Genomic DNA, 20,544 nt, shown 5'->3' with positions numbered 1-20,544 from the left:
ACCAGCCCCTCTTTTATTTATTTGGAAGGCAAACACAGAGATAGAGAGACCTTCCATCTGCTGGTTCACCTCCCATATGCCCACCACAGCCAGGCCAGGCCAGGCTGCACCCAACATCCTAAACCCAGGGCAGAAAGTGCAAGAGGAGCCAGGCAGGATTTTTACACCAGGCACCAAGTGATCTGCCAGCGCCTCTTAGGAGAAGAACCTCAGGGAACCTCACCCAGCGAGGTGCAGCTCCAGGAGCCGCAACTAGGAGGGGCCCATGCCCACGGCGCATTTGCACGGTGGAACACCGCTCACAACCTCAGTTACGGGGAAGCGATGACGAGGAAGCATGAAACTCATGGTGCAACATATTTACATTAACTTTAATAAAACTCTAACAGGGAGCTGCTACTAACAGTGACTATAGTTCAATGGGGGAAAGGAGAGAACATAAGAGGGGCAATTAAACTGACACAACGCAGGCCTCAGCTTCACAGCAGGGAGGCCACTGTCCCAGGCACCAGGCTCCCAATGAGCTCAGATCTGCCCCTGAGGTCCCAGCACTCGGTCACAAGGGCATCACAATGGTGTTCATGGCCTTGAGGCTGCTGCGGGCCTCTTGGCAGAGGGCTCCAGCTGGCGGGACAGGGCGTAGCTAACGGAGAGAGCACAGCCATGAGTCCACCAAGAGCCTCAGCTCAGGCCTCCCTCCCAGGGCCTGCCCAGGAGCTGCAGTCCTGGGGGCCAGCAGTGCCCATAGGACAGGGCCTGCTGCCACCAGGGGGCCTGGACGGTGCTCCCCCAGCTGCACAGCAGGGAGAGCCCTCCCCACCCCCAACACCCCTGGGCTTCACCCAATTCCTGCCCATCACTCACCTCTCCTTCTCAGTGAGATACTCCACAGACCGGAACCACACGCCAAACTCCTCATCACGCTTAAAATAATAATTGCTCGCTGCCACCTGCAGCAGTTGGATTTCTTGCAGGACTTTAATTTCCTGGGGACAGAGGGGCACACAGGACACGGTCAGCGCCTGGGCTGGGAACGCTGTGGGGACCTGGTAGGGGAGGGGCCGCGGGGTTCTGGGTGTTTCCTCTAAAGAGGCCTCCTCCAATCCAGCCCATGCAGGCCGCACCCTGGCCTTCAACAGGGGTGCCAACAGCCCCTCCCCAGGGGCTTCTCCTTGATTCCAGTCCTCTACCCGCACCCACCCTAGGGATGGGTCTCCCCCTCATGTGCACCCAGCCCTCCTAATAGAGCAAAGCTGCAGGGATGATGCATGGGGGTCCTGAACAGGACCACCTGTGACCCCCAGTGCCCTCCTGCCCTGAGTGAGGCCACAGCTGCTCACCTTATTCAGTTTCTCGAAGCTGAAGTCAGCCTGCTGGAAGGCAGACAGAGTCCATCAGAACTGCCCCCAGCCAGGCCCAGCCCCGACCCTCCCCTTCATGAGGCCGTCAAGGGGATGCGGGTGGGAAAGGACAAGGATCTGGGTGAGCTCTGGAGAGGGGACCTGGCAGCTGAGGCTCAGGCACCTGCTGTTCTCACCCTGCCTGGTGACAGGAGGGAAACAGAGGCTGGGATGGGCGAGGGTGCTTGGCCATGTCAGTGCTTCCTGACCTTGCTGGGCCCAATTTCTCTCCTGCCCATGGAGCCTACCCAAGGGGGAGGCCAAGGAGGCTCAGCCAAGACCTTGTGTAGCTTTGTCCCTCCAGGAGAGGGAGGGGCACCCAGTTGGAGGCCCCGACACTCACAGGGCAGAGGCAGTGAAGCCCCAGCCCCAGGGACGGCTGTGAGGTTCAGGAGAAGGGCTGGCAGCGCAGAAGGCTAAGAATGCAGTACAGGCTCTCCCCGCACCTCCCCCCGCCAGCCTCAGGGACCTGGGCCCACCCCACCTGCCCCAGGATCACTCACATGCACAGAGTCCCCCATCACAGTGTCCAACATCACCAGGTATTTCAGGTAAGTGCCAAGAAAGGGGACGACTCCCTGTGCCGCAGGGGGTGGTGATGAGCACCTGCTCTCAGGTGCCACCCAAGCCCTGCCCCAGAGACCCCTCCACCCCAGCTCCTGGACCCTGGCTCATGTCTCCCCCCGGGAGCCCTCCAGGACCTTGGCAGCCTCCCCCATTCTCCATCCTCCCAGCTACTCCCAGGACAGCAGGCACCCCTAGGACTCCTGCTGGGATGTCCAAGGGCACACAGGCCCTGTTTCGACCAGCGCCACCTCAGCCCCAAGTGCACTGAGAGCCCAGCTGCCCCAGGCCCTGGCTCTGGTCTCTCCGGTGGAGGCCACTGAGGCAGTGTGGGGACCGCAGGGAGGGCTGGAGGTGTTAGCCCTGCTCCTTGGCTCGGGCCCCGGTGTGACGGAGGAGTCCCCTCGCCCGGGCACACGCACCTTCTGTTGTTTCCGCAGCCTCATCTGGGCTCTCTGTGGATTCTGCTCCCGGGCAGCAAGCTTGAAGGCCCCCTTCTGCCAGGATCAAGGTCAGGGTCATAGGGCCTGTCCTTGCCACCCCTGCCCACACCTGGGCCCTCTGCTAGGGCCCTGCATGTCTGAGCCCCTCCCCCAAGTGCACTCTGTCTGGATGCTGTGGCTCCCACCCTCACTGGGGGCACCTTGAGCAAGGGGCCTCCCTGGGTCTGCTCCTTGGCTAGTGAGGGTGCTGGGTGCCCCCCCCCACAGCTGTCCTGACTCAGCATCCTACCTCTGCCCTCCTCCTCCTCACTGTCCCCTGGGAGGAAGGCCAGGCCCTGCACCACACATCACCCTTCCTGGTGCCTCACCGACCCCCGTGAGCTCTGCACAACAGGCTCACCAGCCCCATCCTCTACATGAGAAATCAGAGGCCATGGGCAGTGACCAGCCCAGGGCCACACAGGAGAGCCTGCCCTGCCCCCAGCCGACTGGCACCCCACTGCTTCACCACAACCCCAGCTGCACCCCTGGCCAGGAGTCCATCAAGGCTCTCTGTGTCCTGGTCCCTGGCCAGGCACAGCCATGGAGGGAGAGGGCCAGGTGGTCTCAGGAGGCCTGGCTGATAGGTGCTGGCCACCCAGCCCCACTGGGTGCTCCCCCCACCCCCAGCAGGGTCAAGGACGAACCACAGCTTCTGCTGCACATCTCCCCTGCCACTCAGGGCGTGGCCCCCAGGGATCATCTCTGAGTGACAGGCAGGGCCTGCACAGGCTCTGGGTGGCGACACTTTGCTTCCTCCCTTAGGTGGAAGGCATTGAGCTGTGGTCAGGACAGAGCCACCAGGCATGTGTGAGGAGGCCTCAGGAGCTTCTCCTCGTCTACCTGCAGATGATGTCATTGCCCTGGGCAGGGTGAGAATCCCAGGACCTCAGGCGATGGGCAGTGGGTCAGGGCAGGACGGGCATCACAGCCACAGGTGCATCTGTTTCTCATGTGCCCACTGCACCTGATGCTCGGAAACCATGGACCACGGGCCCTGGGACACCCGTGTTCAGTTCCCCCCTCCCCAGTGCAGGCGGGTGGCCTTCCCCATGCAGGTCCTGGGCAGGCAGATCCCAGGCAGGGCCTGGCTTTGTGAGGAACCGAGGTCACCCTGTGGAAGGAGGGAAGTCCTTCCTGCCACTCTGCCACACAGCCCGGGTGGGGTCAGGCGCACAGAGCCTGTCCTGCCGGCCAACACCACCCCTGCCCCAGGCCCTCACTCCACCCCTCACCCTACCCCCAAACACTTACCCCACTTCCCAGCCCCCTACCTTGGTGAGCCGATCCCTGCTCAAGCCATTGTCCTTCTCACACAGGCGCTCAAATTTTTTGCAGCTTTTCCTGTGGAGATGGGAAACCAGGAGGAGCCACTCGGTGTGATGGGAGGGTGGTGAGTGCAGCTCCCTTTGCTCGAGAGCAAGGAGGATGCACACGGCCCAGGTGAGTTTCCACTGAGTTCCCGAAGCCCTGGGGCCCAGGGGACGGGGGAAGCTCAAGTGGTTCTCCTGGGCCCCTCCCCTCCACGGAGCAGCACCGTTCTGCCTCACGTTCACCTGCACAGGGAGCTCCGGTGCTGCCCAGGAGCACTATTCAAGAACTGGTGCCTGACAGCAAAGCAAATAGCATCCTGAGGCAAACATGAGGCAGAAGGTCTAGGGGTCTCGAAGGTGACGTTCCCCATGCCTCCCCTTAGAGTCCACGTCTGGCCCCTCCCAGATCATGGGGTTAGTGCTGAGTCCTAGGGTCCCAGGTACACCCTGGTGCTCCTGTGGGAGAAGGCACCCACCTGGAGACTTCTCCCCACGTCTCTTGCAGGCGACAAATTGGGGAGGTCTGTAGAGCAGTGAGGATGGCATGGGCCGAGGAAACGTTCCTGAGGGTCTGGCACTCCTGGAGAGCAGAGCGGATGAGGGAGAAGTCACCTGGATCCCCTGGGCTGACGTCCCCCTCCTGCATCAGATGCCCACGGAGCCACAGGAAGGCACAAGGGAACCATGGCCACCCTCACAGGGAGAGGATTGGGTTCAACCCACACGGAGGTTCAGGTGGCAGGTGAGCATGCACCCCTGGGGGAAGTGAGTCAGGTCAGGCCCCTCCCTGCCAGGAAGGGCCCAGGGTCTGTGCAGGGTCTTCAGCCACAGGTTGTATTCCCATGGGCTGATAGAGCAAAGTGGCCATTCCCAGAGTGCAGGGAGCAAGGGCCCTGGTTGCCCGCAGCTGACCTTGGCCACCTTGATCCAGTGCTCCACCACACGGGCCCTGTCCGTGGCCTTCCTGCTGGGGTCCCCCAAGCATGTGGTTACTACACAATTTGTCACGCAGTTGAACTGCTGGACGGTGGCATGGACAGTGGAGGCCAGGTGTTCCTTGCCTCTCTTGCTGCTCTTGGTCCAGACGGAGCCCAGGCAGTGGAAGGGCACGACCTTCTGGAACAGCTCCTGGGGAGGAGAGTGACCCATGGGCATAGCCACCCCCACTCAGAGTGCACCGGTGCCCACACTCCCAGGATGCTGTGCATGGGGCTCACAGCAGTGGGAGCAGCAGCCCACTGAGGGTGCCCAGAGCCCCATGGCCCAGAGCCCATTCTTGGAGAGAAGACACAGAGGTGTTTTCTCCCGGGCATCCTGGCCAACTCCCCATCCCTCGGCCCATCACCATCAGCCCTATGCTCCTTGTCCCATCCCAGCGCACCTCCCTGTGGCAGCTACACCAAGGGGCTCTGTTTGTGTGTCTGCTCTGGGACCCCGTCCAACTCTGAAGCCTAATCAGTGCTGAGACAGGTAAGGCATTCTGGGCAGACTGGCAGGGACAGGGGCCTGGCTGCACCACAGTGAGTGCCCTCCACCACCTCCGGGCCACACCGTGCCCAGCTTTCTGTCTGCCGCTCTGAGCACCTGGCATGAGTGTGCCCCATCTCTGCTGTCCACAGGGGACAGGTGGGTTAGGACATGAGAAACGAGCCCAGGTCACACTGGGGCTGACATGGAGCCTGGGCTGACTCTGGCCAGGGCTTGTGTGGGACGCCAGCTGCCACAGGGACGCCGTGGTCCTGGCCCTGCCCAGCAGAGCCGGCTGCTCACCGCATCCAGAAGCGTGAGCTGTTCTGCCATCGTCCTGGGGGAGAAGGCGGTGATGTCAACCATCTCCGCCCCAGGCAGCTCCTCTGCAGGCCCAGCCCATCCAGAGGAGGCCTGTGGAGCTGGCCCTGGTGCTGACTGTGCGCATGGGGGCAGGCCCCGTGGGGAAGCTGGCCCTGGCTCTGGAGCAGGTCCTGGCTGAGCCAGCGGTGCTGCAGCTGGCTCGAGAGCCAGTGCGCGGAAGGGTGGTGGCCCTGCACGCAGAGCGGGAGCTGGAAGAAGAGAAAGGGTCGCCAACGTGAATCACCTTCCAGTGGCCTCTGCAAACCCCGAGGGGTCGCACCGCCTGGAAGGGGAGTCCAGCCCCAAACACCACCCCTGAGAGACCTGCAGACTGCGCTGCCCCTCACCGTCTGCTGTGGCCTCAGGGCGCTGGGCGTGTCCGGGCAGGGCATACAGAAAATACACCTGGGTCCCCAGGTCTCCTCCAGGCAGGCTGACAGGCTTGCAGCCCACCTTCATCTTCAGCAGTGGAAGGCTGGTGTGGCCATGGAGCTCTGCCTCGTACAGGTCTCTGCAGCGTCCCAGGAAGGAAGCCATGTTGCTGGGGACACAAGCAAGGGCAGCGGGGTCAGAGGCTGGCCTTGGCCACCACACTGCACTGCCAGGGGCCCCTCTGTGGCTCTGGGGCCCTGGGCATGCCTCAGCCTGTCCAGAGCATGACCCACCCTCCAAGCCCTCCTGGGCTGTCCTGGCCGTGGCAGACCTGGTCAACAGGGCTGGTGCACACCCGTGGTGACAGCCTCCCAGGGACCTTCTTTCCTGAGGGGAGGGCCCCTGGTGCTCAGCACAGAGGCTCCAGGCAGACTTAGGAGCAGGTATCTAGGACCTCTGTAGGTCTTGGCATCCTGGGGAGGGGGCCGGGAGCATGGGTGGAGCTGGGAAGCACCTGTCCTGGCTATGGACCCCTGGCTGCTCTGCGCCCTAGCATCCTCTCTCCTTTGCAGGTCTGGGACCCCCTTCCCAGCTCTGTTCTCCTTTCCTTCGTGGGGAGTCCCCGGGCCTCGGTGCTCTAAGAGGAGTCACAGGAAGTGGGAGATCCACATCCTGTCTGTCCCTCCCCAGCCACAGCCCACATTTTGCTCCCACAGTTGGCAGGGACAGAAGGCCTCCGACTGGACCCACAGTCCGTGACGTCCTAGTGGGGCCTGGGCTCTGACATCCTGGCAAGACCATGGGAGGACGATCCTCTCCCCTCTGACCCTGTGGAAAGGACCCGGGCAGGCGTTCAGCTGGGAGAGTCTGGTCCTCCCAGGTCATGAGGCCCCGGGAATGCTGTCTGCTTTGCTCGCTGAGCTGTGACACGTGTCTGCAAAGTGACTGCCCAGAGTGTTTAATATTCACGTGCTGTGGGGATGAACCCCACACGGACCCTTGCCAGAGAGCTGAGGGGCCTGGGCCCAACACCCAGTGCCCGGGCCCTGCTCTGTCTGTATCAGGGACTGGGGCTGGGAGGCCTCCTTTACAGATGGGAAGGCAGGGCTGCTCTCTGTGGGGTTTTCCAAACCTCGAGTGCCGTGGGCTATTGAGTCCCGAGGGTGCAGAGACCAGAAGAAGAGGGATGAGCGCAGTGCCAGCAGCCCTGGCCACGGAGCAGGCACCAGGCCCCTGCCATGTCTGCAGTCACATGGTCCCTGTACAACCCCTGAGGCTCACACCCACACCACCCACTTCTCAGAGGAGCACGCAGGCACAGAGAGCCACGGCTAGGGGGCAGCAGAGGCCCCTGTGCCTGGAGGGCACAGACGCTCACCTGTGGAATATCTGGTCCAGGAAATACGGAACAGTGCTGAAGTCACCATATGAGCACAGCAAAGTGGACAGGTAAGCGATGGTTCTTCCTGGGGAGGCCGGGACCAGGGACTCCTCCAGCTTCGCCTTGGTGCCTGGCTGCAGGCTCCGCAGGGGGCAGACCTCTGCCAGGTGCAGTGTGGACACACCTCCAAACTAGGGAGGACCAGCAGGGACAGGAGTCAGAGGAGGCTCCAGGGACCCCCAACCACGGGAGTCTGGGCTGGGAGAAGACCCCCTCACAGAGGGCAACCAGCTGTAGCAGGTGACCGCTCACATCCCTGGGGGGTTGGGCATGAAAGGCCCAGAGTGACTTTGTTGGCCACATACAGAGCAGTGTGGGAGAGTGGGGAGAGCAGAGTATCCCCTCAGGGAGGCCAGCAGCTGGAGGCAGCAGTGCAGAGATGGCAGCTGGCGGTGTCCCGGCCACAGCCCTTCTGCACGGTGATTTGACCATGGCTGCTCCAGGAGGACACCTCAGCCCCTCTCCCAGAATGTGCTGTCTGGGCCTCTGTCTCAGCAGGGCATTAGCTCCTGTGAGAGTGACGGTGATGCTCTGACACCTGGGTCCCTGAGTGTGGTTGCATGTGCCATGCACTCCTGAGGAGTTGATGGACGTTAGGCCAGGCCATGGAGTGGGCCCCAGGACTGCCGTGCTGATAAGGAGAGGGGACAAGGACACAGAGAAGCACAGGAGAACACGAGAACACGGGAACGGAGATGGACATGCACAAGCAGGAGACAGGGACATCCAGCCCCCAGCACTGTGTGCAAACTCCTGTGTGAGGGCCGCCCTCGTGTGGGGCCCTGGGCTGTGACTGTCCAGCAGACCAGGCTCCAGGGGCGCTCTCTGAGGCCGTGACCTGCAGCAGGGCAGCTGGGGACAAGCACTGGAATCCCCTCTGAGCCACAGGACAAATGTCCTTTCTCATGGAACAGGATGAAGATGGGTGGGGGCTCCAGGGCTGAGACCCAGGGACATGCTGCTGACACATGCATGGAGTAGTCTCTCTCTCTCTCTCTCTCTCTCTCTCTCTCTCTCTCTCTCTCTCTCTTGTGTAAGCCTCACCCTGTGTGTGGGGTTTGGGTTCTCTGTCGTGGGTTGTGGGGAGGTCATGAAGCACAGTGGAGCTGACCCCTGCCCGGGATTCCTGGGCTGGGGGGGAACCCATTGCTGTCACACACGTGGACGCTCTTGACTTCGTATCCAGGGTACCAGTAGTAACCTGTCCCCTGAACATCCCACCAGTACCCAACATGGGGTTGCCATAACCCAGCTGTCTGTGGGCAGCAAAGGAGTGAGATCTCTTAGGAACGAGACTGGGGTCAGTCACTCGGGTGGGAAACACCAGGACGGGGCCCAGAGGTGCCTATATCCAGGCTCTGGTCCTCGGCCCAGCCTGGTCATCTTGAGTCCCCACCTGTGTATCTCCCTAGGCCCCTCCCTCAGCCCAGCCCAGCACTGTCCACGGCTGTTGGCCTGACGCACCTGTCCATTGCCTGAGAAGATGAGTTCCTCATGGGAATCATTGCTGATCTCCAGCGTGGAGCCCTGCAAACAGAGTGCCCGGAGCCAGGCCCGAAGGCGTCAGTGTCCCACAGGAGACACCCCTGTGAGTATTTCCACTCCCCAGGTCACATACGGAGGGACATCTGGGTATACCCCCAGCCAGGAGGACTCCAGGTGACACAGGAGAACTCACGTGGAACCCCTGAGTAGACAAAATGGCCCCCAACACCCACTTTCCCATCCGCTCCATCCCTGGAATGGGTACGGACAACACCACAACCCTCGTCCAATGCCTGAATCCTGGTGCTGTGCAGGAAGGGCCCCTCCTCTTGTCCCCTTCATGGGGTTGGGAGGACAGCCCACGCGGGGTCACCAGAGACTCTGGGCCTGGCCGGGATTTCCCAGGGCTGCTAAACCCTGTTACCTGTGGCTGCCTCCTCCCCCGTGGCCACAGGCGTCCATAGTGAGAGCTCAGCCAGCGTGTTACACGCTGGAAGAGACCTTCATTCTGGGCTTTGGCTCGGCCAGAGCCTCGCCTTGAAGGGCAGCAGCAAGGGAACATAGTTCTCCCTGCAACGCTTCCTATCAAGTGAGCTGGCAATGGCTACCACTACAATGTGGGTGCCTGGTTACCAGAGTTCCATGTTCTGTTGTGGCCCGTCACCAAGGAAGTGAGGTCACTTCCTCCAGGTCCAGGACATGGACCCTTCCAGCAGGAAGAGCTCCCAAGGCCCTCTGGGCTGCTGACTGTTCCTCTCTTGCCCCGATGCCATCCCCTTGACTGTGCACAATTCTGCAAACACAGCCCCATCCCTCAGTGCCTGGGAGACCTGGATGGGGTCAGGATCCCAGGCTGAAGGGCACTCAGCTGGAGTCTAAACCTCCTTTTCCTATCATTTCCCAAAGACAGTAGCCTGCTTCTAAGAAGGCCCCTAAAATCCAAGCTAAGGTCAGTGAGGAAAGCCAAGGGCAGTGTCTTAGGCGCACCCTAAGTTCTTAGGCCATCTTCTGCTGCTTTCCCAGGCGCATTAGCACGGAGCTGAATCAGAAGTGGCACAGCTGAGCCACAAAGCGGCACCCCTATGGGATGCTGGCACAGCAGGCGGTGGCTTTACCTGCTAGAGCACAGCACCAGCTCCTGTGTGAGCTTTTATTTAGAATGCTGAGAGTGAATGGTGGAACTGGTGGCAAGGTCATGGCATCACCTGGAGTCTGAGTGACTCGTGGAAGCCCAGCCTGGGCCAGGGTCTTCTCCACTCCACAAGGGTGGCCCTCCATCCTGAGTCGGGTCTGGTCCTGGTTGTTCCTATGCTCAGACGCTGCCCCCCAGTCAAAATCTCTGAGCTGGAACCAGTGTTTGCTCTCTGTCCTGCTGTAAGGACAGAGCTGCCTTCCCACGTCTCAGACACCCCCAAGCCTTCAAACACGAGTGTCAGCTTCAGCGGGCTCCTGAGCACCACACGGGTCCTCTCCCAGGACCTTCAGCCCCACGCTGCAAAGTCTGGCCTGCTTGCCACGGAGCCCCACTGCTCTCCAGACCCTGACCCCGCCAACGGCAGTGTGTCAGAGCCATCGGAAACCTGTAGCCATCAGGGGTCTTTCCACAATTCTTTCCACCAATCTTTTTTTTTTTTAAGATTTATGTATTTATTTGAAGGCAGAGTTACAGAGAGGCAGAGGTAGAGACAGAGAGGTCTTCCATCTGCTGGTTCACTCCAAATGGCCGCAACAGCTGGAGCTGCTCCAATCTGACCAGGAGCCAGGAGCTTCTTCTGGGTCTTCCACATGGGTGCAGGGGCCCAAGGACTTGGGCCATCTTCTATTGCCTTCCCAGGCCATAGAGCAGTAGCGGAAGTAGATAGCCGGGACTTGAACCAGTGTCCAAATGGGATCCTGGCACTGCAGTAGTCTTACGTTTCCTGCTCTGTCTCCTCCTGAACTGGTCACATTCTGTTTTTACTGAAACTTCTATTTTTTATTTGCTTTATACGTTTTATTGAAAACAGTTGCAGGTAAAGTAATTCATATTTTCCAGATCCTATTTCCCTTTCTCCTCAGAGATATTCAGTTACATTTGCATATTTATTGCCTTAAAATATATATTTAAGTATCTCAGTGCATTATTTTATTTTTTAAAGATTAATTTCATTAATTTATGTGAAAAGCAGAGTAACAGAGAGAGACAGAGATTGTTCATCTGCTGGTTCACCCTATACAATGCGTGCAACACAGCGCTGGGCCAGGCCTGTGTTAGGCTCAGCCTGCTCAGAGTCCGCGTGGAGGGGAAGTCTGCCTGGAATCGGTATTTCTGTTTGGGCTCTGTGTGAAAGATCCAGACGCAAGGTGTGCAGACATATGATCCCATTCTGTCAGCTCTCTCCTCCCGCTTCACTTTCCCGGGCTGTACAGAAGCTGCTTGGCTTTATGCACTCCCATTTGTCTACTTTTGCCTTTATTGCTGGGACTTGGGGAGTCTGATCCAAAAAGCCACTGCCTGTGCCGATGTCTTGGAGTCCTTGCCCTGTGTTTTCCTCCAGTGGTTTTACGGTTTCTCGTCTTATGTTTAAATCCCTGATCCATTTTGAGCTGTTTTTTGTCGAGGGTATAAGGTAGGGGTTGTGGTGTGATCGGTACTCTTGTCTGACCAAACCCAGTAGAACACGGGGCACCATCATGTGCCCAAACTCAGTCAGCAGGTAGGACAACCCGTTGAACTTATCCTGTGGCTTGTGGTGGTTTGCTTCCTGAGCTATGGCCGTTTGCTGACTTTGTCGATGTCTGCACTGTCTGTGCCCTCACAGCCCAACCTCGAGCACGCTAACAAGAGGGGCCCGGAGCCCGGAAGGTCGTCAGGACCTGGGAGACTGCAGTGCAGCCTACAGGCTAACGCACACAGCATCGCACTCTTCCCTCCCACAGCTCAGCCTTCTTGTTTACAAAGCAAGTAACAGAAACATGTGCAGAGCTGACCCCAAAAAGGCTTAGTCAGCTGAAATCATTTAATGGCGCAATAGGCTTTATTGTATGAAGTGATGCAGAGTTCTTTGCTGTGATGTTTGCATTTCTACTCAAAGAACACTGTCAGGGTCTGGTTTCAGTCCCCACAGAGTTAATGTGTATTTATAAGATACAAAGTAAAAGTTTGATGTCGTTAAGTTAAAGTGGGAGTGAGCTAGACACATTTGAATGTTTCTTTGCTCCAGCTTTTAGTGTTTGAACATTAGTTGGCTGTGTCTAAACTTGACAGTTGCATTCTCTGAGTTGTAAGCCCACAGCCTTATGATGGACAGGTGGCGTCTGGAGAGGGGAGGATTACAGAACAGGGCAGTTAAAGGTGCTGACGGCCACTGTCAAGGGGCACCGCAGGGGCTGGTGCTGGGCAGTGCTGCACACTGGCCTCTGATCTGCTTAGGCCCTGTCCCGGGTCACTGCTGCCCTCGTGAGCGCTCAGCAAGTGTGCTATGATAGTGAGTGGACCACGCAGGCTGCACACGCACTCGTTGCTGGCACTCCCTGAACTGATGTGAGTGTGGTGTGCAGCAAATTTGTGCTCATGGTCGCTGACCGGCAAGGTCAGCCAGTCCCGCCGCATTTGTAGTTCACTGGACTGACGGCTCAAATCCAAGCAGTGGTTTTTCTTCTGAACTGATCTTTTGTCCAAAACGCACACAGTACTGTGAATACAGACGGCCAGCTGAACAGCCAGTGTAAGACCGAGGGGGGCGTGGCTTTGCGTTACCGGTCTCTGGCTGCAGTAACAGACTGGACTTCAGGGAGTTTTGACCCGTGCTGAGCAGAGCCCCTCTGTTCGGGAGGCTGAGCATCTGGAAACTTCTGCCTGGCAGCACTGTCTCTCCAGGCTGGGGTGGGGCGGCCACCTTTCTGTGAGCTGACTTGCCAGGGAAAGGCCTGGCTCTCGCCAGAAGTTCATTGCATGCAGGTGCCTGTGCAAGTGCGGGCGGCTGCGCTCCTGGAGCTGCTCAACCTGCAGAGAGCAGAGGTGCAGCGGCGCGTGCAGCAGGGCCAGGGGCCGCGGAGACAACTGGGCAGAGCTCCAGGTCTGTGTCTGAGACACAGGACAGACATGTCATCAGTCACTGTAGATGTCAGATTCTCTGTTAAATCCCAGAGCTTTCCTCGGTCAGTAATTCAGAACACTGATGGTTGGCAGTTCTGTGCGTCTAGCAATTTCTGTCACCCTGTGTATAACATAAGGACAATTACCCAACAAGAGGAAAGCAAACAGTAGGATATTTCATAGGATGTAACCAAGTAATTGATTTATAATTTATAAAGCCAAATTGAAAGAACTGATTAGAATTTCCTTCATTTGTGCTCCAATGCACAAAAGTTCTTAGCTAGGGCCCACGGCTAACATAAACAGTGTGTAGCAGTTTAAGCCTGTATTTCTAGAAATGGGTGTTCGTATTTACAGGATTCTCCAACTTAGAAAGAAGAAAGAAAGAAGAAAATCGGAAGAACTCAGCTCAGCAGAGGCCGGTTAGTGCTGGCGTGGGTCGTGTGTCCAGTATTCTGTATTTACCAAGTCAGGTGATTGTTCAAGAGACACGGGAAAGTGCTCTCCCTGAGATGCGGGCAAAGGCTATGTGAGAACCCGGAGCTGGGGGGAAGGTTCTCGAACGCTGGCCCCCAGACTGACACGAGTCTGTCACGCGTGGTGGTGGCACTTGTGGTCTCCCTTGTGCCTGCAGCGGCATGGTGGGTGGGAACGCCTCTTCGGCCACGGACTTCCTCCTGGCCGGGCTCTTCCCTGGGTCCCGGCACTCCCTGCTCCTCAATGCCGCCGTGGTCCTCGTCTACGTCCTGGCCTTCCTGGGAAACGCTCTTCTGATCGTCCTGATCCTGGGGGACGCCCGGCTGCACACGCCCATGTACGTCCTGCTCAGCCAGCTCTCCCTCATCGACCTGACACTGACCTCCACCATCGTCCCCAAGATGGCCACCAACTTCTTCACAGGGGAGAGGGGCATCTCCTGGGTTGGCTGCGGGACACAGAGCTTCTTCTTCCTGTTGCTGGGGATGTCTGAGTGCCTCATCCTGACCCTCATGGCGTATGACCGCTACGTGGCTGTGTGCAACCCACTGCGCTACCCCGCCATCATGAGCCCCAGGTTCTGCCTGCACATGGTGGCTGGGTGTTGGGTTGCAGGCTCGGCCAGCTCCTTGGTTCACACAGTTTACCCTCTGCACTTCCCCATCTGTGGGTCCCGGGAGATCCAGCACTTCTTCTGCGAGGTCCCTGTCCTCATCAAGCTGTCCTGCGAGGACACGTCCGTGTATCAGTCCGTGGTGGTGGTGACCAGCGTGGTGCTGCTGGTCGTCCCCTTCGGTCTCATCACAGCCTCCTACATGCTCATCTTCCTCGCTGTGCTCCGCATGAGCTCCGTCAAGGGCAGGCGGAAGGTCCTGGCCACCTGCTCCTCCCACCTCACGGTGGTGAGTCTCTTCTTCCGCCCGCCCAAACATCTTCATTTACATGAGCTTCACCTCTTCCCACAGCCCAGAGCAGGACCAGGCGCTGTCTGTGTTCAGCAACGTGCTCACCCCGATGCTGAACCCCCTCATCTACAGCCTGAGGAACAAGGAGGTGCTGGCTGCACTCCGGAAGCTGGCGGGGAGGTGTGGGGCTTCCTAGGGAGCGGAGACAGCGACAGGCTGTGGGGGTGAGCAGAGCAGAGGCCGGGCTGGGGGACCGGGCTGTGCTCGCGGCTTCAGGAGACCATGATGAGAGTTCTTTCTGAATGAAGTTTTGGCTGTGAGTCCCAGACCTCTGCAGGAGGCTGCTTTGCTTTTGTTGTAAATATCCCTGGAGCCTTATCAAGTCAGGAACCTATTAAAATTCTTTCATGTTTTCATTAAATCGGCTCTGAAATCTCTAAAGTTCCTGCAAATACATTAGGAACCCATGCTGGGGTCACAAAATGGGTTCACCTTTGCCAAGTGTGTCTGGTATTTAGCAGAGCAAATCATTTTAATTCCAAAGTCCAATCTGCACCCTGATGGCATCTCCTGTAGTGCAAGATGCTCATGAAAGGGGCTTATTGAGCCCCAGGTGTGGGGTGCACCTACCGGGGTTCACGTTCGAGGCGTGAGCGCGCACTCTCAGGGCAGCGTCATGTGAGTATGCCTTTGCCTCACACGATGAGCTGCCATGATCTCCACAGCTAAACATGCACATTCCAGGCTCCAGCTTCCCTGCCTTGCAGGGGAAGGGTCGGACTCTGGGTCAGTGCACTGCACACCCCGGGGCCACTGTGTCCCTGGACAGCCACGTGGGCTTCTCTCCCTGTTCACTCTCTTCCCGTGAGGCCCTCCCTGACACCTCAGAGGGTCTCTTCCCAGACTTGTACCCCTCCCCGAGCAATCTGTCCACACGCAGCCGCACAGTTCTGTGCGTGAACCTTTCTTGTGGCAGCTGCCTGCTAGCTCGTGGGAAGTGTGGCAGTTGGAGCAATCTAGGAGCACCTCAGAGTAGAGATGTGCGGCCTGGACACGCTCGCCATCGCCCTGCCGGCTGCTCACTCCGTGAATCTGAGTCTGCTTCCATCAGTGGGTTCTGGCCCTGAGTGTTGTGTAGGGATGGAGAACAAAGTGTGCAACTGGGACTCTAGACTGGACAACAGCTTTAGTCTCCACCTCTGATGTTGGCCTTGGGGGTTGCTTGGCTAAGAGCAAGCTGCTTGTGCGTCTGTTTGCTCCTGAGATTGCAGTTGGCCGTCTGCCCACTCCCCACATGCTGGTCCCTCCAAGCTCCTAGTTCACATGCATTTAGTCATTGCTGCCACCAGCCTCTGTGGCTTCGGGACACAAGCTTCGTGTCCAGCTCTCTCACCTCAGTGCTGACCGTGAGCTTCTTAGTGATCCTGGGGTCTCCATCATGGATGCAGTGACTGGATGGCCTTGGGATGATGTGTCCCTGGGGAGTGACGTGTCCTTGGGGAATGAGGTGTCCCTGGGGAGTGACGTGTCCTCTGGGGAGTGACCTTGCGGCCCCCGTTTCACTGTCTGCCTCCTCAGTGTCCCTCCTCTGTGCCCCGTCAGCCTCCTGGGACACTCATTCTTCTCAGCCTCGAGTGCCTGGTTCACCCCTCTTTCCATGCATCCTCATGCAATGATCTTCTGGTGAGAGCCAGGCCTTTCCCTGGCAAGTCCGCTCACCGAATAGCGGCCGCCACACCCCAGCCGGGAGAGACAGTGCTGCGAGGCACCCGCAGTGACTTTGACATTGGCTCCTTGAGTGGTTCTTCTGTCCTTGCTTCTGAGGAAGTGTTCAGTGTTACAAGAACTCCTACAAAAGTTCATGGAAACTGCAACAAAAACATCCGTTTCTATTAATACAAACAGCTTTGAGATCTATGCATGGTTTTTTCACAATTCATAACTTTTTGAAGACCTCTTATATGCATGGATTTCCAGTCTTTTTTCAAAAAAACATTTATTTATTTGTTTGAAAGGCAAAGAGAGTGAAAGAGACAGGGAGGGAAGGAGGCAGGGAGGGGGAGAGGGAGAGAGAGAGAGAGAGAAAGAGACAGGGGTGGAGAGAGAGAGAGAGAGAGAGAGGGAGAGAGGGAGAGAGAGAGAGAGAGAATCTCTTCCATTTGCTGGTTCATTCCCCAGAGGGCAGCAGTGTGCAGGGCTGGGCCAGGCCAAATCAGGAGCCAGGAGCTTCTTCCGGGTCTCCCACATGGCTGCAGGGGCCCAATCACTTGGGCCATCCTTTGCTGCTTTCACAGGTGGATTAGCAGGGAGCTGGACCAAAAGTGGAGCTTCCAGGGCTCCAGCCATGCAGGATGCTGGCTTTGCAGGGTGGCTTTGCCCGCTATGCCACTGCACTGGCCCTGCCAAGTAGCGTCTTAGGAATTCTGATTTTAACACTGGGCCAGCTGCCCACTACTCTGCCTTGTGCCCCGTGAGAGATGCAGCTTTCTCTGTAAGCCCCTCAGAGCCTCTCCAGCCTCCACGTTTGCCAATTAGCCATTCAGCAACAGCCCTCGGTCCCTCACCATCCCTTTGCGGTGTGTGGGTACAGGTGGGCAGCAGCAGCCAACCCTCTGCTCGCGTTTGCCCCAGGTTATTTGGGCGTCTGGATCATTGCATTGTGCACGGTATCTGTCTTCTGGGACATTTTCCCAAAGCCTCCTACCTTGCGCCGGGCACCATCCATTCCCCAGCCAGCCAGCGTGGCTGCTTCTTCATCTACCAGTGGTGAGCAGCCAGCGCCAGCCCCCCATCTTCCCACCTTCTCAGCACTGGCTGTTTAAACACAGTCCCGTTTGAAGCAGACACCAACATGCGAGTACCCGTGCAGCAGTGTGTCCAGGGAAAGATCTGGATGAGTCCTGGCAGTCGGCAGCCCACGTTGCAGACCCAGTGATGACAAGGGAGCGGCAGGCCGAGGTGCGACGGGGTTCAGCTCCAGCAAGGCCTGACCAGCCATACTCCAGAGCCGGCTCACTTCTCAGATTCCAGCCCATGGAGTAGGCGTGTCTCAGAATCCCTGCCCCAAGCTTGGTAGAGCCGCCCCCGAAGCACTGTCTCGGGTGAGCGCGCTGGTGGGTTCACGAGCAGGCCGGGTGCCCGTGATGCCCCAGGGCCCCGGCCCCACTGGTGCATCTTCATGGCAGCCATGGTTTCCTGGTTTGGGTCCTGTGTGGAGTCGCCCTAGCATGGCACGTGGGGGACTTAGAAGGCAGAGCAGCAGCAACAGCCTACACTCTCGCGAGCCGGCCATGCAGGTGCAAAGACAAAGCGAGGTCTGGCTTGTCCTTGCTTCTCTCTGGATACCCCAAATCCAGCCCTCTTGACTGCTGACCTACCACTAGCAGTGGCCCTGGGCTTCCAGATGCTGAATGGACCCGTGGGATGGACCAAACAGGCCTGGGGACCACTTTTCTAACCTCTCAAGCACCGTGTGCTGCAGGCCTGCCGTTGTCCACATGTGTGGTCCACAGGGGTCTGAACTTCCTGACCTTCTTCTGCTGATGGTCACAGGGGCCCTCTCTCGACTGTCTGGCGACTGGGAACTGTGATCGTGAGGTTCCGATACGCAGAAATCGAGGACCTGGGGGGATTTCTCTGTCGTGAGGGCCAGCTTCCACCTGTCCCCAGGGGCTGCTGCTAACCCCCAACTACTCTGCCTACTTTTCGGGCTTCGTTTGGCCTGCCTTGGTGAAAGGGTGGGTTCCATCATACGTGTTATTTCTGTTTTCTCTGCATTCTCAGGGAAGTCTGGTCAGCGGACGTGTTCCTTTCTGTGGCTGATGCTGCTCCTAGCGTGGGTCTGTCAGCCTCTCTCACGTGGCGTTCACTTTGTGTGCATTTTCTCTGCTACCAAGCAACGATGCTGCCATAAGTGTGCTCAGAGGTGATGTCTTAACATTTTATTTATGTATTTATGTATTTATGTATTTATTTATTTTGACAGGCAGAGTGGACAGTGAGAGAGAGAGACAGAGAGAAAAGAAAGGTCTTCCTTTTCCATTGGTTCACTCACTCATGGCCACTGCAGCCAGAGCACTGCGCTGATGCAAAGCCAGGAGCCAGGTGCTTCTCCCGGTCTCCCATGGGGTGCAGGGCCCAAGCACCTGGGCCATTCTCCACTGCACTGCTGGGCCACAGCAGAGAGCTGGCCTGGAAGAGGAGCAACCGGGACAGAATCCAGCGCCCCAACCGGGACTAGAACCCAGTGTGCCAGCGCCGCTGGTGGAGGGTTAGCATATTGAGCCGCGGCGCCGGCCAACACTTTTATTTTTAACTCTTCAAGGGCAAATTTAATGAAGCGCCGGCTCAGAAGGTCCATGTGTTATCTTGAAAATTAAGGTAGTGACGCAGCGGCCCCTGGAGGGCAGGCACCCACCTGAGTAGCCCAGGACATTGCTGTTGGGTGACCTTACTGAGTCCTGGGGCTGCCGGCCCCTCCTGGCTTTGCTGATTGGTTCCTGCTTCTCACCAGGCCCCGCCCACCATGGGCCCCTGTGGGCTTAGGCCTAACTTCCCTCTGATGATTGGTTCAGGGCCAAGCCAATCACAGTCAGGCTCAGCAGCTTGCCTGATAGGTTCTCATAGACTACCTCATTAGCATATGCCTTGACCAATCAGGCAAACGTCCTCCTTTAGAAACACATACAAATTAGAGCCAGGCGGTGCTGACAACCCCTCTCTTGGGGCCGCAGGTGGTTGCGGGGTGTTTTCTCTTTCCTTTCAGTAAACTTCCTTACTCGGCTCCCCTTCCTGTCTGTGGCCTCATTCTTTGTGGTCAGGAGACAAAGCACTGGGTAGAGAAGCTACAGCATAGAAGCCTGAGAAGCTACTCAACCCACACCTGCTGAGAGGAAGCTGTGAGACAGACGGCTGTCACACAGGGGAGAGGGAGCTGTGACAGACGGCTGTCACACACGAGAGAGGGAGCTGTGACAGACGGCTGTCACACAGGAGAGAGGGAGCTGTGACAGACGGCTGTCACACAGGAGAGAGGGAGCTGTGGACAGACGGCTGTCACACGGGAGAGAGGGAGCTGTGACAGACGGCTGTCACACACGAGAGAGGGAGCTGTGACAGACGGCTGTCACACATGAGAGAGGGAGCTGTGACAGACGGCTGTCACACAGCAGAGAGGGATCTGTGACAGACGACTGTCACACAGGAGAGAGGGAGCTGTGGACAGACGGCTGTCACACGGGAGAGAGGGAGCTGTGACAGACGGCTGTCACACGGGAGAGAGGGAGCTGTGACAGACGGCTGTCACACGGGAGAGAGGGAGCTGTGACAGACGGCTGTCACACACGAGAGAGGGAGCTGTGACAGACGGCTGTCACACACGAGAGAGGGACCTGGAGACAGATGGCTGTCACACAGGAGCCTCTGCGAACGTCAGGGAGCTGGAACAGAGAGCCGTGCTCCATCAGACAATGTGGCGGGGGCTGGCACCCAGGACACCCGCACCCCGTCTGGTGCTGGTTCCTCTCCCAGCTGCTGCACTTCTGATATAGCTCCATGTCAGTGGCCTGGGAAACAGCAGAAGATGGCTCAAGTGCTGTGCACCCATATGGGAGGCCTGGAAGTAGCTCCTGGCTCCTGGCTTCAGCCTGGCCCAACCCTGGCCATTGTGGCCATCTAGAGAGTGAGCCAGTAGATGGAAGACCTCTATCCCTGTCTCTCCCTCTCTCTCTGTAACTCTTTCAATTAAGTATTTTTAAAAATTTTAAAAAATGGAATGAGGTGAAAGCATGTGCCCCATCTCCTGGGGAGGAGACATAGACTCCTCCTGCCTCTGATAGGGACCCCAGGGCCCTGGGTAGGAAAGGAAGACCCCGCCTGACTTGGCCATCCAGGAACTCTGAGGGATGGAGGGTGGGACACAGGTTCAACGTCACCTCCAGATGTGGTTCCATCTGCTGAACGGTGCCGCCTGTCGTGGACCTGTTTGAACACACTTCCCACTTCCACGTGTAGCGTGAGCTCCGTGACTGGTTCCTGGTCAAGCCAATCATACTCAGGCTCTGGTGGCTCCCTGATTGGTTTATATATACTACCTCATTATCTTCAACTTGACCAATCAGGTGAACTTGAACCTTTGGAATTGATAAAAATCCCAGCCAGGCAGTTTTTTTTTTTTTTATTCATTTATTTTAAAGTCA

At 57.9% G+C, this 20,544-nt stretch overlaps 2 protein-coding genes across 2 annotated transcripts; one reads left to right on the top strand and one right to left on the bottom strand.

The window, feature by feature from the left end:
- Positions 1-579: 579 nt before the first annotated feature.
- LOC133766305 (ral-GDS-related protein-like) lies at positions 580-9,137 on the bottom strand. Its single transcript, XM_062199995.1, has 14 exons — positions 9,081-9,137; positions 8,867-8,929; positions 7,735-7,788; positions 7,340-7,533; positions 5,937-6,130; positions 5,530-5,798; positions 4,672-4,887; positions 4,236-4,339; positions 3,721-3,790; positions 2,387-2,461; positions 1,904-1,978; positions 1,341-1,373; positions 865-986; positions 580-643 (listed from the first exon to the last, which is right to left on the bottom strand). Exons 1-14 carry the CDS (start codon positions 9,135-9,137, stop codon positions 580-582), a joined length of 1,590 nt encoding a protein of 529 aa, XP_062055979.1.
- Positions 9,138-9,502: 365 nt separating this feature from the next.
- On the top strand, positions 9,503-14,543 carry LOC133766304 (olfactory receptor 2L3-like). The gene is given in 4 exon segments (XM_062199994.1): positions 9,503-9,508; positions 9,578-9,593; positions 13,611-14,371; positions 14,373-14,543. Coding segments are annotated over 4 exon segments (954 nt in total).
- Positions 14,544-20,544: the final 6,001 nt, after the last annotated feature.

The sequence above is a fragment of the Lepus europaeus genome, chromosome 9 (genome assembly GCF_033115175.1).
Source record: "Lepus europaeus isolate LE1 chromosome 9, mLepTim1.pri, whole genome shotgun sequence".
In the NCBI taxonomy this organism is placed as follows: Eukaryota; Metazoa; Chordata; class Mammalia; order Lagomorpha; family Leporidae; genus Lepus; species Lepus europaeus.
Note: the sequence above shows the minus strand (reverse complement) of the source record. Positions and strands in the feature narration are given on the sequence as shown.

Excerpts from the sequence above, each read along its gene's own strand:
- LOC133766305 (XM_062199995.1), bottom strand. The coding sequence starts at position 9,137 with ATGGAGCGGATGGGAAAGTGGGTGTTGGGGGCCATTTTGTCTACTCAG. Across the intron at positions 3,791-4,235 it reads ACGTGGGGAGAAGTCTCCAG|GAAAAGCTGCAAAAAATTTG; the intron begins GTGGGTGCCTTC and ends CCATCTCCACAG. Across the intron at positions 1,979-2,386 it reads GGCTGCGGAAACAACAGAAG|GGAGTCGTCCCCTTTCTTGG; the intron begins GTGCGTGTGCCC and ends CCTGCGGCACAG.